Here is a 17,341-nt window from a genome sequence, read left to right on the forward strand (position 1 = left end):
ATTCCGATATTGAAACCAAATGGATAGACAAGTGCACCGAATTTCGCGCTTCCGGTCAGTCAAGTCATTGGAAATAGAAATTCGAAATTCAGTTGGTCGTTGGAAACAAACAAAATATTTCGCTGCGATTGAACATAGGATTTTTTTAGTTTTTCTCTTTTTTTCTTTTGTTTTATACCAGTAGGATATTCATCCTCATGTCCTTCCATCCCACCCTTTTACCTCCTAAAATTCCCAAATCGAAAGTGTTACGTATACCGAGCGATCCTAATTTGAATTTTAATTCGCAGTGTCTTTGTTTTGAATGTTGCAACTAATAAAACAATTGTGTTTAATAATAATATATTTAATAAACTAATATTTTTCAAAAAGTACATTTGATAATCTTTCGTTTAATAATTTTTTTTATTTATCGTACAATTATTTTGATTTGCAATGCACGAGGTAAAGACGCTGCAAAGTTGGTTAATTTAGTTCTATATTAGTTCCGTAAGTTGTGTGCCTTAGATCGCTGTGTGATTATTTATTGCTATTATTTGTGTTTTATTTACGTAATTTATTTTTATTTTAATTAAGCTTTCTAATCATTTGCTTTATTGTTGAGTTCAATCATAACGAAATAGAGCGAGAATGCATATCGCAAAGTTTCGTTTCTTTCTCATTGACCAATGTATAAGCTTAGTAGGGTGGGTTGAAAACCCTGATTTTTGTAAACGCGAAATGTAATACTGTGGAATAGCTGTCTTTTGGGAAGAAAAACCAGGGTCAAACAAATTTGTCATATTAGTTCATTCTTTTGGGTCTTTCAAAGACTCGATTGAGAGACCGTATCTACGAATCGTTTATAACTTTCTGGCGCCTAGAGTATGGGGCCCTTGAATGTCGTTTAAATTCAAGCGTTAGCAGGTCTCTCCACTCTGAGCCCCAGAAAGTTATGACTTGTTTTTTTACCCGGGCCCTTTAACCAATTTTTATAGGGGAACAAAAATCATGTCTCATTTTTGGTAATTCAGGTATGTTAGAATTATTGGAAAATGCGCAAAAACACTTATTTTGACCTTATATTTCGTCCATTTTTGTTAAAGAATTTATTTTTTATTTAATTGATAATCTCGATTTTTATGAACAAAAAATTTTTTTTCTGTCATATTAAAGTCAGGACAAAATCAGGATTTTTTTTAGCGATTCTCGCACCTTGCAGCACATTAAAATTAATTCTAACATTAACAGTTTTTTTTGCAATTTTTAGATTTATAATACTTTTACTAACAGAAACTGTAATTGAATACAATTTATTATCATTTTTTGGTTTATAGAAAACGGGTCAAAAATGTAATCTTTGTAAGTCAAGCACGACTTAAAGGTATTGACTGATTACAAAAATTGTTCATGGCCCTGATTTCTCTTTGTAAAAGACAACTTTTCCGCACTATTATGTTTTAAGTTTCAAGAATTCCGGGCTTTCGACCTACCCTAAACTATAGTCACCTCACGACTCACAACGCAGCTCTACAAAGTAACAAAGACGACTTTTTTAATCCGGATGAAGTCACTGATTTATAACCCACATAAGGTGTTAACCCCTTAACGCTCATAAAAAACTTACTGTAAAAACAGTCAGTGCTCCGGTACCTTCCTCTCGTTATCAATTTTTCATTAAATGATCTTCTTTTACTTTTCACGATAAAAAAATATGTTTTCAAATTTTGCATTATTTTTATTTATTCTTTAAATGAAAATATTTAATTATTTCTCTACCCTATAATGGATTTTTTCCATAACTTGTTCAATCCAGAAGAAAACCTTAAGCTGGAGCTAAGCGGCGCATATCTGGGGCACGTGATATTGCTTCTTCTAGGTTTTGCAGTTGAAGTTTTACAATTGAGGGTCCGCATCAAAGATTGGCTTATAACTTTATGGCACCTGGAGTATGTGGGTGGGGTGTACGACTTTCAAATTTAAGCGGGCAGGGGTCTCTTCACTCTGAGCGCCAGAAAGTTACGACCAGAAAGCTTAATCTAGGCGCTCAATTGTTAACTACAAGCCGCTATATTTCATATCTGTATTTTAAGCAAACATCGCACTCAGAAATGCAGAATGAAAAGTACGCCGCCTAGTCTATGTTTACGGTAATAAAATTTGGTGGAATGGAAATTATTTTTGGAATAAATTTTTGGATTGTCAGGGAAGAGCACTTTTCATTACTTACAAAAAATGGACGACTGGATTTTATTTTGTGAATTTTATTGAGAGGAGGAATCGAAGCACTGAAAGCGGGAATTGAGGTCTCGGATCAAAAAACCGGTCATAACTTTCTGGCGCTCAGATTGAAGAGACCCCTGAACGCTTAAATATAAGCGACGTTCAGCCCCCCCCCCCCCCCTAGCTCTAGGCGCCAGAAAGTTATAACCGGTTCTTTGATCCGGGCCCTCAATTATTGAGGGACGTGGTTGAGTGAGACGTTGAGAGGAACGTAAACGGGAGGTTACAAAAAATGAAGTAAAGCGAAAATGCAAGGTGTGTGTCTATCGGTTTGGTTTTAGCGCTGAGCAACTGCTCTGAGAGCGGCGGTGACGTGGACACCATGCTGGATATCCATCACCCTGGATCTGGAATCGAGTCTCACCACCAACAGTTTCACAACTCATATGGTAATATCAAACTCATCATTTTTTTATTACTTACTCGATCGAGGTTGAAATGTCGAATTTAGCTCCCAACATTTCCTAGATATAGAACCATAAATTTTTATTCGAAAAATAATACTCTCAGCAAGGATTACAGTCGCTATATTTTTCCTGTATGTTCCTCTAAGATTTTTTTGATCCAAATATTTCCCCTTTTTCAGAAGAACCGTCTCATTTTTCTAGAAACACATTTTGTAAATTTTTCTAACGAAAATACAGGTGTCACTTAATTGGGAAAGGTATTCTAAACTAAACCTTTTTTTAATCTAGAAAGAGACGCCCTTTTTAAACAAAAATTCCCTAGCCACTGCAATCCTTGTCTGAACGAAATGAGTTCCCAGGTAAAAAATATTACTATATCGTTTTAAAAATAATTAGCTCAAAAAACTCTGCTCTTGAATTATTCTTTGAGCTTCTGCAATTTCTATATTCTCTTTTCTATATGCGTAAACACTTTTTACCTGGGTTCTATCATATGTCTAGACTTTTTTTTGTGTGAAAATAAGTCAATAGGAAAAAAACTTCAGTTAACGAAAGAAAGCATCTGGTTGATAATGAGGTGCGAGTTGTAAGTGCCTAAAAGTCAAACAATTTGAGAAAAAAATGTAGTGGATTTGCGAGCGAGTTTGATGCCGTTTGCGATATCATCTACTATTGAAGAGGAAGGATTACTTTTAGATTGATGTATTTTTCAAAATGGCCTGAAATTTGACTTTATTCAGTTACTGCAAAAATGAACATGTGAAGGATTTTATGGAAATATTTATAGGATTCTTTTTTTTATATATTATTCGCAAAAAAGGAGAAGTTGACAAAAATGTCCATGCTACTCTGGGCAGCAGAGTTCCTTTAGCCATTAAGGTCAGATAATTCAGCAATTATTTCAGTTTATTACTCATCTGGGTTAATTTGTACTTCAGCCGAAAAGGAATCATTATCAATTCGATAAAAATACCCCAAGTATACATTCGCAGAATTATAAATAAGAATTATAATATTTTTATTCACTTTAATTAGGAAGGCCACAGGTCAGGTATTTTAAAAAAAATTGAAAAAGTTACGAAATTTGGGTGAAAAGCACTTTTAGTAACTGTCATGAACAGTCAGGGCTACCACTTAAGTCACTTTAAGTCTCTTTATTTCGTAAATCGCTTTTAAATTTGCTTACAGATTTCAATGATACGAAGGGATTTTAAAGATTTTAGGGTATTTTAAAAATTTCCAAAGGATTGTAAATAGATTTCAATCATTCAAAGGAACTTCAAAAGATGTAAAAGTTTGAAGGGTATTTTTAAAATTTATAAGTAATTTTATAGAGCTTTAAACTGTTTCAAGATATTTTTAAGGATTTAAAATATTTCAGGGTATTTAAAAATATTCCGGTCACTTTTAATAGATTTTAATAATTTGAAGTGATTTCAATGGATTTTAAAGATTTAAGGGTATTTTAACCAATTAAATTTTTATTGTAAATGTTTTAAACTCTTAAATTTAAACTTTAAATTTAATCTTTAAAATGTTTCAAAAATTTTATTTAATTAAAGGGAATTTTAAAAGGTTTTTTTCATTTTAAATACAGGGTACGAGGGGGGGGGGGCAGTCTCAACCAGTGGGGCAAAGGTGATTTTCCTTATAGCATGGCTATTATTTAACAATTTTAGTTCTACTTTGCATAAAATAAATCTATTTTATTAGAGAGATAGTGTTACTTACTAAAATCTTAAAAATTGACGTTGCAAAAAAAAAATTATACAGAAAACAGGTTTTACCACGAAAAAATGGAAGTTTCGCTGACAGAAATATAAAGTTTTCAACTTTAATGACAATACTTACAGTATAAAAACTTGATATCTTGACAGATAAAACAATATCACACAATTTAATCATATTAATTAGACGTAATTCAAGTCCAAAATATATTAAATCTCATAAATAAGTGAGGCCTGGCCTGGGGACAGACCCGACGAAAATGATATTTACAAGTGCTTAGGTGATACACGAGTCACAAGTTTCGTCGATAAATGATCGTCAATGTCGAACAACAACATATCTTGTGGGCAACATGGAAGAAACTATTAAATATTTTCATTATCAATCCTGTCGTTATGCAGGTTTCTTTTATTGGTACGATAGAAACATTGCGTAAAGTCCGTTCCTAGTAGAATGTCAACGAATAAGAGGTTATATTACAGCTATCTCTATTTTTATTCAAAATAACTTATTCTTCATGTTGGATATCTTTAAAGGTAATTTTTCCAGTACATCAAGTACCACAGAAGCAAACCATCAAATTTTTTTATCATTCAATGTTTGGATTTTCTTAAAAAGCTGCAGTCGGCTTTGTCCTCAGGTGAGGGGTAAAGCCGATGAAATACAGCTTGTTAGAAATAATTAAATTATCAAATTATTGTTTTTTTCCATGTGATTAATACTTATAGAAATATGATATAAAATAATGTAGAACTCGAAATGAGAAAAAATGGATCAATTCAACATCTCATTAACTTTGAAAAAATCATTGACTGTTAACTGGTTGGCGCTGCCCCCTTACCCTATTTCAATAATTTTAAGGGATTTCAAGAGATTGTAAAGATTTAGGGGTATTTTAAAAATTCCAAGAAATTAAACAGAGCTTTAAATTGTTTTAATAGATTTCAAAATATTTCAAAGGACTTGAAATATATTAGAGTTTTATAAAAAATTCCGGGAATTTTCTAGAAATTAAAACAACTAGAAGAAATTTCGAAAGCAGGGAGTTTAAAAGGTCTCATGGTATTTTAATAAATTTTCCAGGATTTCAGGAAATATTATCAGATATAATGTTATTGCACGGATTTTATAATATTTTAATGGATTTCAAAGAATTTATTCAGAAGAATTAAGGAATTTCGTATAATATTTAAAAAATTTCAAATGTTTTAACTTATTACCAAACATTTAGAAAAACATAAAAGATTTAAGAATATTTTAAAAAGATTCCAAGCCATTTTTAATTAATTTCATTAATTTAAAAGGTTTCCCCCTTTTTTTAAGATTATAGGATATTTCAAAAATTCCAAGGAACTTTAAAGAGTTGTAAAGAATTCAAAGGTTTAAAGGGATATTAAAAATGTTAAGGGATTTAAAATATATTATGGTATTTCAAAAATTCCGAAGAATCTTAAAGAGCTTTAGAAGTTTTAAACAATTTAGAATATTTTAGTATATTTTTCAAAATTCTAAGTTATTTTCAAGAGCTTTAAAAAAACGTTTAATTATTTCAAAAGCTTTGTTTTTAATGAGCTTCACAAAGTTATAAAAGATTTAAAAATATTTCTAATATGATATATCTTAGGTTATTTTTTTAAATTCTAAGGGATTTTTAAGACGATTTTCAACGTGTGAAAGGATTTGAAAAGATGAGAAAGAATTTGAAATGTTTTAGGTTTCTTGTTTAATTCCGAGGAATTTTTATAATTTATAAAAAGTGTCAAGAGTATTTTTAAAGTTTTAAAGGACGCCCAAAGATTTCAGAGAATTTGAAATATTTGAGGGTATTTTCGAAAAATCTAAGGAGCTTCAAGAGCTTCTAAAATTTCGAACGATTTTGAAAGATTTAAAAGAATTAAAAATATATACGGGGATTTTGAAAAATGCCCAGAAATTTTCATGAGCTTACACAAATTTCAAAGGATTTCAGTAGATTTAAAATAATTTTTAATATTTTACGGTATTTTTAAACATTAGAAGGAATTTTCAAGAGCTTTAAAAAGCTTAAGTGATTTAAAAATATGCTTAATATTTAAAGATATTAAAAAAGATTATACAAGTTACAAAGAACTTCAAAATATTCCAAAGAATTTAAAATGCTTGAGGGTATTTAAAAAAAAATCTAAGGAATTTTCAAGAGCTTTCGAAGGTTCAAGCGATTTAAAAAGATTTTTAATAATTTGAAATATGTAAGGGTATTTTGAAAAATTCCAAGGAATTTTCATAAGTTTAAAAAAATCTCAAAGGATTTTAAATATTTTTGGGTATTTTTAAAAATTACAAGACATTTTCACGTGTTTAAAAAAATTGTTAAGGAATTTCGAAAGATTTAAAAGGATTACAAATATTTTTAGCATTTTAAAAGTTTCTGAAGCATATTCAAGATTTTTGTAAAGTTTCAATAGATTTAAAAAAATTAAAGAGATTTGAAAATGAAAAGTTAGGGAAAATCAAGGAAAAGTGAGAAATGGTTGAAAAATAAAGTTTTGCAGCCACCCTGCCATAATAAAAAATGTTCAAGTCACCTCAATTAAATATCTGTGACGTTGCGTAAAGAAAGAGCCCACTTTGAGATATGGAGATCAATTTAAGGGCTTATAGCCGGATAAACTTCCGACAATTTAAGCCCAGGTCGAATCTTCTATTTTTAAAAATGGGTCTTCGGATCAATCTTGAAGTTGGAACTTTGAAAACCACCTTTTCAAAAAATCGCATTAAAATTTTCAAGTGTTATAAGCGTATATGTAAAACTTTTTGTTCAAACATTAATTTTACTCAGTTTCTGTCACTTCCTTGACGTAAGTATAATTTCACAAGATAGAGTATAGATCGAAATCCCAAAATCGGTATTTTTTACCTTTGTTCCAAAAAACGCGAATAGCTTCTAAATTGCGATAAAAAATAGGCCCTTTCTTTGCGCAATATAACATATTACGTACTACTTTCTTCTTCTCGAAAAAGTGAAATTCTAGTTAATTTTTGAATATTTTCATGAGGGATTTTAAAGCACGCAGATATATCGTAAATTAAAAACTTGTCTATGTCCACATTGTCCACCAAGACGAAGCGTGGGGAGGGATGAGCAAAGTCGAGAATCCGGAAACGAGAGACGCTGGTTTAAGAAAAGCGAGGAATCGGAAGCTCGCCGTCATTTGTCAATGGAGATTAGTCGGCCCCTCCGAATTCATGTCTTGATAGGTATACGCCTGGTCTAAGCGGAGTTTGGTGGATCCGGGGTAGTATCGAAGAAGTCACCGAGGTAATCTCGCTACTTCGAAAGCTCATTCAAATCCTATGCTAAATTTCAATCTGACGCGTACAAAAGTTCAGCTCGAGCCCCTTACAGACTTCGAATGAACGCTGAACACCATCGCACACACGTAAAACCGCACACACACATGATGATAACGCGTTGCAGAGACTCGGGCTCGAATCAGCGGTCCATTTCCACGATCCTCCACTATTCTGTATCCTCTTCTCCCCCATTTACTCCCTCTCCCCTTTCGCTCCATTCAACCCCTTTACGATTTCGCCCCCTTCTTCCCCTTTCACCCCGTCCTTTTCCCGTCCATCGAACGTCCTCCCCTATCATCCACCCCCTCGTACTTTTCGTCCCTTTAGGTGTCTCCTCTTCCCTCTTGCGCACACCACCTAACCCCCTCTACACCCCTTGAAAGCAGTAGCCTGATATACTCACTAAAGGTAGGATACACACACGAGACATCAATCTGTATATGCCGCTTTTTCCGTAGCGAGAAGACACCTAATTAAATTTTCCAGCAAGCTCACTTCGCCATATTAAGTCACAATTCGCCATTCTCAGTCTTGATAATTCCACGAATGAAAAATCCAACTTACACTCAACACCCGATTTAAGAGCCCTAGGTTCACGATATTCCGAGAACTGATGGCCTCCGCAGTTTGTTGATGAAGGGAGTCATGGGGTCGAATTTGAGGCGGTGCTTAGTCAAGCGTGACAAACAGCTTGCAGGCCCCGTTCTCAGTGTGTTAGTTCCATCAGATTGCATCATGCGGCCTGTCTGTTTACGTTCGGACCCCCCCCCCCTCCGATTCAGGATTAAGGCTACTACAAGCCATGCTCGAAACTCCTCTTAATCATTTTGAAAGAAAAATCTTGTTCAAAAGAAATCTTGCCATTGAAAAGTTTTTTATTTATCAAGGTATAACTTATCTTTTGTTTATTAAAGAATATACAAAGAGATTTCAAGGCACTTTTTTTGATATTCTCTTCAGAAATTATAAAAATTATTGGTTGACATTTTTTTATCTTTATTCACTTTCAAAATTAAAATGAATCGTTGCTATATAAACGGATTTTTCTAAGGTTAAACAACTTGGTTTTTGAGCATACACCAGACTTCATAAGTTTACAATATATTTCTCAAGATTTCAGAAGATCTTAAAATATTTGAAAGGATTGTCACCTCTTTAAAAAGATTTTACGCTCTTCAAAGACTTAAAAAAGGCGTACACACTAGATTTAATTAATTTGACAAAGATTTAAAAAATTTCAAAACATTTAATGGATTTCAAAGATTTAAAAACTTAGATTTCCAAGATTTAAAAACATTTCAAATATTAGAAACGATTTCAAAAAGTTTCAAAATGTTTTAGATGATTTTAAAAGATTTCACAAAGATTTCAAAGATTCAAGAAAAGATGCGGAAAACTAGATTTAAGAGATTTCATAAAAATTTCCCGAAGATTTAAAAAATTTCAAGGATTTCAGGGATTTAGAAAACGCGTGTAATTCACAGATTTCAAAATTTTTCAGATTTCAAAATATTTTCAAATATTTTAATGATTCTAAATGAATACAAAAGATTTCACAACTATTTCTAAGAATTCATAAAGATTTCAAAAGTTAAAGAATTTCAAAAATGGTGCATCACACCAAATTTCGAAGACTTTAAACAGTTTCAAAAGTTTTCAGTAAATTCGACAAGATTTCGAAAGAGTTCAATGATTTCAAACGAACAAAAAAGATTTCACAAACAAAGGCCACAAAAAGATTTGATAATTATTTCAAATATTTTATAAAAATTTCAAACTATTTCAAAGCATTTCACAAAAATTCAAAGGATTTCAAAGACTTTATCATGATTTAATACGATTTCACAAAGATTTCAAAGTTTTAAGGAATTTAAAAAACTTTACAAAGATTCGAAATTATTCCCCAAGATTTCATAAAGACGACTTTTGTTCGCTAAAAATTATAAACTAGTTTACTTATGGTTCTGCTTTCTTTGGAAATTGTTGACCACTAAACAATAAAATATCTTATCTTTCCCGTGCGTAACAAATGGTTATTTCATTATGTGATATAAAAAAGGAGATTTGAAAAAACTTGATTTCTTGACTTGGAAAATCTAAAAAACTCCTTGAATTTCGTTCCTAAGAATCGCTGGGCACTCTAATAGTAAATTGCGTCGTAAACTGCGTAGGAAACTGAGGACGACACTACGTTAAAAAACGACGTCGTGCAGTGCATCGTAACGACGTAGAATCCGATTGCGCAAACTACGTCGGAAATTGGGAAAAGGGGCGGTCCATAAACTACGTTAGCATTATGTGCGGGGTTGGGGGGTGGGACATTCTCATTAAAAACTACGGTTTGGTAGTTGGTTCCTGCCTATACATTTTAAAGAATAATTTTTCTTTATTTTTAAGAAACATACCCTTTCCTCCCTTTTTTCTAATTTTTTGCGCTTAAATGCAAATTAAATTAATAATTAATATAATCCAACAGGAAAAATCGACTACTGTTTTTTGAAAAGCTTATTATTATATTTTTGATTCGGAATTCATGTCTTTTTATTGAAAATTCTAATGGTTCGACTTGAAGTTGAAAATTAATTTATTTGGCTTTCGAGAACTCGCTTTTTTAGTCAAATATCAACTTTTTGAATTAACAATATAACTATTTCAACTTCCTTTTTTTAAATTTGATATTCGTTATTGATAATCGATATTTTCTATTTAAAAATTTGTTTTCAAGTTGGAATTCAACCGTTTTGTAGATAATTCCTTCTTTTCGCTTTACAATTTAACAATTTTTTTTACTTCGTCATTTTTGGAAAATATTAATCTTTGGGCTAAAAAATTCATATTTCTGTTGAAAACTTCACTATTTAGTTATAAATTCATGTTTCTTTGGTTAAAAATTCAATTTATTGGTTAAAAGTTGAACTATTTGATTAAAATTTCATATTTTTGTAAGATTCACTTCTTTGGTTTCAAATTGAACTTTTTTGTTGAAAATGATTTTTTTTTGTTAAAAATTAATTTTTCATCTGCGAATTTCACTATTTCATTTTTGGTTATAAAGTTATCTTTCATAAATTGAAGAATCATCTATTTGGTAGAAAAATAATTTACTTTATTAAAAATTCATATTTTTGATTAAAAAATTAATCTTGTTTGTTGCAAATTTCACTGTGACTTTAAAGCACAGTTTGGCATAAATAGTTTTTTTTAATCTAAAAAACGGGTCTTGAATTTAACAAAAAAGTTCTTAAAATGCTGTTGACATAATAATGAAATTTATGAACATAACAATCAAATTCGTCAACATAATCATTACTGAAATAGCTTTCCGCATAATAAGCTCATTACTTTATTGCAGTATAAAGTTTAAATATAAGACATTCACACAGTTCTATTTACCAGAGGTGCAAATTCTTTAAAATAAAAAATGGTGATAAAGTAAATAATTATGCATGTTTATGAATTAATTTATATGTTCATAGGTTTCAAAGATCTTTATTTGTAAAATTTGTGAAACTATTTTTAATAAGTAAGCAACTATTTACACCAAATAATTGACTAAGTTACGACGCAGCTCACTGCGTCGTTTGCTCTCCCAATTTACGACGTACTTTACGATTTCAGATCTGACGTAGTTTTCGACGTAGTATCCTACGCAGGCTCTTATTTGAAGGATTATTCAGAAAATTTACTATATTCATTTCAATTTAATTAAAGGTAATAACATTAGAAAAAAGTATTCGACAAAAAATTAAGACATTTAAGGGCTCATTTGCCTTTTTTTCGAAATTTTCGAGGCAGATGGCAAAGTCTCAAACGAACAGTTCCCAGGAATTTTTAAATTAGATAATTATCTCAGAAATGCTTACGAATTTTCCAAAACATTTTTTTACGAATTTTCATTCTACTCTGCTGCTTGAATTATTAATTCTATTGCTAGTTTTGTTCTATTTCTATTACTAGTTTTCGATCAAATAATTTTTAGCATTATCTGTTTTGCTTGACAATTCATTGTTGTTTGGAATGTGGATGATCAAATTTTTTGTGATATGAACGTCAATCCTTACATTGTTTATAATTACTGAAACAACTAATTGTTAAAAATAAATACAAATAAACTATATAAGGAATTAAAGTTAAAATCTTTCCTACTTATTTTTCCAATTATCTCGAACAATATATAAGAGAAAATAAATCAAATATTTATCAATGGAAGAAATAGAGAAAGATTTGAGATATAAAACAGACTTTTTTTGCGAACAGTAAAAATTTCTAACGTAATTCTCGACGAATCAGTGGTCTGGAAAATGCTTTATCGCATATTTTCGAAATTGATGTTGGTACTTCATCCGATAGTGAGATGCAAACTTCAAATTTGACGTCTCTATGATCCACTATTAAAAAAATATCCTCAATTAGTTACATATTAAAAAATCAAATTATTTTTCATTTATAAAAGAGAAATCTTTCTACGGCATTTACACCTCGAAAAAAATACAGCAGTTCCAAGTAATATTCTCAAGATTCTTGTCTGTTTTATGCTCAAAGGGAGTATACTTTGTGGGCTTTAATGATGGTGAATAGAGGAAATTGAAGGAGCCTTTCTTCTTATTAATAAGCATAAATTGTAGGGACTGAAGGAATTATTTTATAATGGAGAGAGTGCACTTCATGAAAAAACTAAACTTTAGGAAAAGATATTTTAACAAAGTTTCCAACAGAATTTTAGGGCTTCTAAAAATAAATATCTGGCATCAAAGCTTTTCTTATATCATAGCAAATTAATTATACTGAAGGAAGTAATTAATACTCTGCATGCTTCACTATAGAACTTCAATATTTTCTTCTCATTTCTTGGACATAAACAATTTTCAGATATTCTTGAAATTGCCTGCAGCCAAATACCTGACATCTAATCGATAATGTTTATAGAATTTATATTAAATACTGCGCCGGAACAGTGAACATTCCAATCGTTCTTTATTGACAAAAAAATTTCACTAAATTTGGTTTTCTCTGTACAGTTTATTATTAAAACGAGGAGAACTTCACTGACCGAACGTTTGATAATTTGTTTTTCTATTAAATTTTTCGAAACTCATTCCATAATTTTGTTGCATTTTTTCAAAATTACAAATAATGTCATTCTTTATACAAAATTCAGACTTAATGCTCTCCAACGTATTTCCCTCCCCCCTTTTAAAAATGATTATTTTTTTCCTGCTTTAGAGAAAATGACCGATTTTCTCTTATTTTTTCGTTTAAGGGCATGTGATACAGTTTCCCCGGCTTTTTTCCGCGAAAATGAAAATTTTGAAAAACTGAATTCGGAGATTCTATAAAATATCATAACGGACGTCCCCGGACTCTTTTTTAAGGGATATAATAATAAAAAAATTTATTGTGCTTAATCAAAATTTTATGCATATGTATTATTTTGAGGTTACGTCGTTTTTCGTCTCTGCCTTTCCGATAATCTGGAAATTATTTATGAAATAAACTTTTTTGATTGCCTGCAAACAAGGTTAGTTCCGGAAGATTAGTTACTATGTTTATTTGTAAGTCCAAAGTTTTTCGCCAAAAATATTGTGTAGTTTGGAAGTAACGCTCGGGTGAATTTTAACACACATAACCTAAAAATATACACACACGTTTTTAGCAATATCAAACATTTTTTTATAAAAAAACAAAAAAAAAAGTGTGTGGAGACGTCCGTTAGCATGTTCGCCATATTAATCCCTCAATCAACTGCGATTGTCAGACTGATGTTAACTTCCGGCGGCCCAATCAGAATACTTTTGAAACATCGAAACAAATATTGTATCTTATTTAAAAATAAATTATCTCAAGTTATTATGTTACATTTTTAGTGATCTTTTACATTCGCGGGGAAAAATATATTTGAAAATATAAAGCCACCCCATTAGAAATTGATGAAAAAAGGTTGTAAATTGTAAACACTTGTCAAGCTGAAACGTGTCTGATATCCAAGTTTTGAGAAGTATGTACATTGGTAAAAAGTATTTGGTAGCAGAAGTTTATACCCATATATGAGTGTGGCGTGAGAAAGAACAAAAGGTGTAAAGAAAGTTTTGCAATCGTCTGAAGTTCGTGCTTAATAGGATCAATTTCTCGATAATGAAGTGTCGTTTCCTCTTTGGATAGCAGATACTTCGACGAACGAGACGAGCTAGTAGTGTGAGAAGCATGTTCAAACTAAGATGTCTGAAAAATGTTTTTTAAAGTGTTCCTATAAAACGTCTTCGTGTTTTATACCTATTTCGCGGTTGCCTGGAAGAATTCGTACCACCCAAGAAGGCGAAGGTGTAGGTGTAAAAAAACATTGATCGATTAAACCTTTCTCAGAGTCAGGGTAGGTTTCTTTAAGGCAATATTTTCTTCAACAAATATTTTTGTTTGGAGTTGAGGAAACATCCAGTAATGACGTAAGGATGATTTTTGAAATTTGGACACCCCCTCCTATTGTATGGATTCGTACGATTTTTATGACACATCCCCCCCCTCTTTTGCATGATCTTATATTTTTTCTCAATATTTTCAAAAAAATGATCAATTATTTTAACGGTATACGTGATTTCAAGGGATTTAAAAAGATTTGCAATTATTTTAGGAGATTTAAAGGGATTTTTAGGGATTTCGAAGGGTTACAAAATATTTCAAATAATTACAAAATTTTGATGAAATTTAAAGTTTATTGAAGGGATTAATGAGATTTCAAGGAATTTTAAACGATTTTAAAGGATCGAAAAGGTTTAGGGTATTTCAACAATTACGAAGGATTCAAAGAGGATTCACAGATTACAAATGATATAAAAAGATCTCAAAATTTTGCATAAATCACCTAGCACACTTTCAGAGAGAATCTCAATTTTTAAAAGGGATTTTACAAGATTTTAAGGAACTTTAATGAGTTTTATCAAATTTCAAACATGTTACTAGATTTCAATGGATTTCAAAAGATGCTGAAGGTTTTTAATTTTTTTGAGGAATTAGGAGCAATTTACGCGGATTTCCAGAGATTCTAAGAGATTTGGAAATATTCTAAAATGAGTCACGAAATTTCAAAAAATTTTAACGCATTTCTGGCAAAGTTTCAAAAGGATTTTAACAGATTTTTAGAAATATATCAAGCTTTCGATGGATTTACGGTATTTTAAATGGTATTAAAAGGTTTCAATAGATTCCAAGGAATATCCACGGATTTTAGAGGATTTCGTAAGATTTCTAAAAATTTAACAAAATAGCAAACTCCCTAAATCTGAGTCAGTTAAATATTTTACTAATTTCAATCATGGACTATATTCTAGCTTTGAATCAGCTACTCTCTATTGATGAATCAGAAAAACTGACTAATTCATCAGTAACAATAAATGATCCATAGCTAGAATTCAGACACTGATTGAAATTTATAAAATGTTCAACTGATTCAAAGTTTAGAGAGAAGGATTTCCAAATATTATAAAGGATTTAAGGAGTTTTGAAGGATCAGGATGGATTTTCAAAGATTTTAATATATTTTGAAATATTGTAAGGGATTTCAAAAGATTGAGAAAGATTTCCTAGGATCTTATATGATTTTAATAGATTTTCACATATTTTAAAGGATTTCAAAGGATTTTAAGACGTTATGACGGATCTTAAAAGATTTAAAGGAATTTCAATGATTAAAATTTTTTAAAGGGCTTTTAAATGGTTTTCATGGAACATAATATATTGTGAGGTATTTAAAGAGATTCGGAAAGATTGCATTAAATTTTAAATGAATTTGAAATATTTCAAGCGATCTCATAAGATTTCTATATAATTCACGGAATTCAAAGGATTTTAAGATATTTTAACGTATCTTAAAAGATCTAAAGGAGTTTTAATGATTTACCATTTTTAAAAGGCTTTTAAATGATTTTAATGGAATTTAATATATTGTAAGGTATTTGAAGAGACTCGGAAAGACTTAATTACATTTTAAAGGAATTTGAAATATTTCAAGCGATCTTATAAGATGTCAAAATAATTCGCGGAATGCCAAGGATTTTAAGAGATTTTTATATACTCTAAAGAGTTAAAAATGATTTTAATGGGATTTTGAAAATTGTAAGTGATTTTAAGGGTTTTCACAGTTTTTCAAGGGTTTTAAGGGATTACACAAAAATTTAGAAATATAATAATAGGTCACTAGATTTAAGATGATTTTAGAAGATTGCATGCGATATCGAAGTTTTTTCACGAATTTTGAAGGATATTAGGAGATTTTATAAATTTGAAGAGGTTAAAGAAATTTCAAACGATATTAAGGAATTTCAAAAGATTTTCAAAGATTTCAAATGATTAAAAATATTTCGGCAGATTTTAAGAGATATAAAAAGGTCTTAATAATTTTAAAATTTTTAAATGTTTCTTAAAATTTTGAAGTTATTTAAAAGATTTCAAGCGATCTCATAAGATTTCGAAGCATTTCACGGAATTTGAGGGATTTTAACCATTTCTAGGAGATTTTCACGGATATTAAATGATTATAAGGGACTTTTATAGGATTCAAAAGATTTTAAGTGAATTAAAAGATTTTTCCACCTTTCAAAGAGTTTTTCAAGGAGCTCACACGTTTTAAAGGGATTTTAAGATTATATGTGCAATATGCACAACATCCAAAGAGTTTCAAAAAATTTTGACATGACTTAAAAAATTTGATCGGATTTATTAAATTTGCACAAGAATTCACAGGATCTCAATAGATTGCAAAGGTTTCTAGGAATTCGACAAGATTTCAATAAAAGTATTCACTAGATTTTCACGAATGCTGACTACCCCCCCCCCCCCCCCCCCCCCCCCCCCCCCCTCCCCGAAATGAGTCGTAAGACCCTACTCCTCGAAAAAGTCTCACATAATTGATGGAAACACACTAAGAAGTTGTTTAGAACATTTTGTTTTCAGTGTTTTCTAATAATTTAATAAATTATTTGAACGGAAATTTATTTCTAATGTCATTTCCAGCCTGAATTTGTTGCTGGTATCTAGAACGGAAGAAAATTGAAATAGTTTTCTTAATAGAACTTATGATAATAAAAGTAATTGTATCAATAACATTAGGAGGTTTAAATCTTCTACCCTGTTATTTTGGATACTTATATATTAATAAATAATTGTTAATTTATGTCTGGATGATTGTAACATATTCTGCTATTGTAAATTTTTAAATAAATTTACCAAATTTGAACGCTCATCAAACGTCAGAGACACAATCTATAAATGATCGTGTCTACGCAAATACCCTGAAATCGGGTCATCATGAAGTGTACAGTCTTGTTCGCTATTGTATTAATTGGCACCTTGATCAATATATGATTAATTTATAATTTACATCAGCAACAAGAACATTCTCTTTGAATTTAAACTTTTACAGTTTGGCTCTATTTTTAAGACGAAATATGAATTAACCATGAATTATTTCAAATAATGGAAGTTCTTTGAATAAAGGATTTTAAGATAAAGGATTTTTTGTCTATAATGAGATTCAAGTGAGCTTCTGAGGGTCTTGGGATTGAATTTCGAACATGCTAATACTTTTGAAACAGTAGTAAAATGTTTCAATGGGTAAGTTG

At 30.5% G+C, this 17,341-nt stretch overlaps 1 protein-coding gene across 1 annotated transcript in view; it reads left to right on the forward strand.

Moving 5' to 3' along the window:
* LOC117174729 (hepatocyte nuclear factor 6) overlaps positions 1–17,341 on the forward strand; it is a 116,947-nt gene that overhangs the window by 23,803 nt on the left and 75,803 nt on the right. The window contains exon 2 of the mRNA XM_033364053.1: positions 2,544–2,651. Within this exon, the coding sequence (XP_033219944.1) occupies positions 2,544–2,651 (108 nt within the window). The remainder of the gene's footprint in view (positions 1–2,543; positions 2,652–17,341) is intronic.

This window comes from Belonocnema kinseyi, chromosome 6 (assembly GCF_010883055.1).
Source record: "Belonocnema kinseyi isolate 2016_QV_RU_SX_M_011 chromosome 6, B_treatae_v1, whole genome shotgun sequence".
Taxonomy (NCBI): Eukaryota; Metazoa; Arthropoda; class Insecta; order Hymenoptera; family Cynipidae; genus Belonocnema; species Belonocnema kinseyi.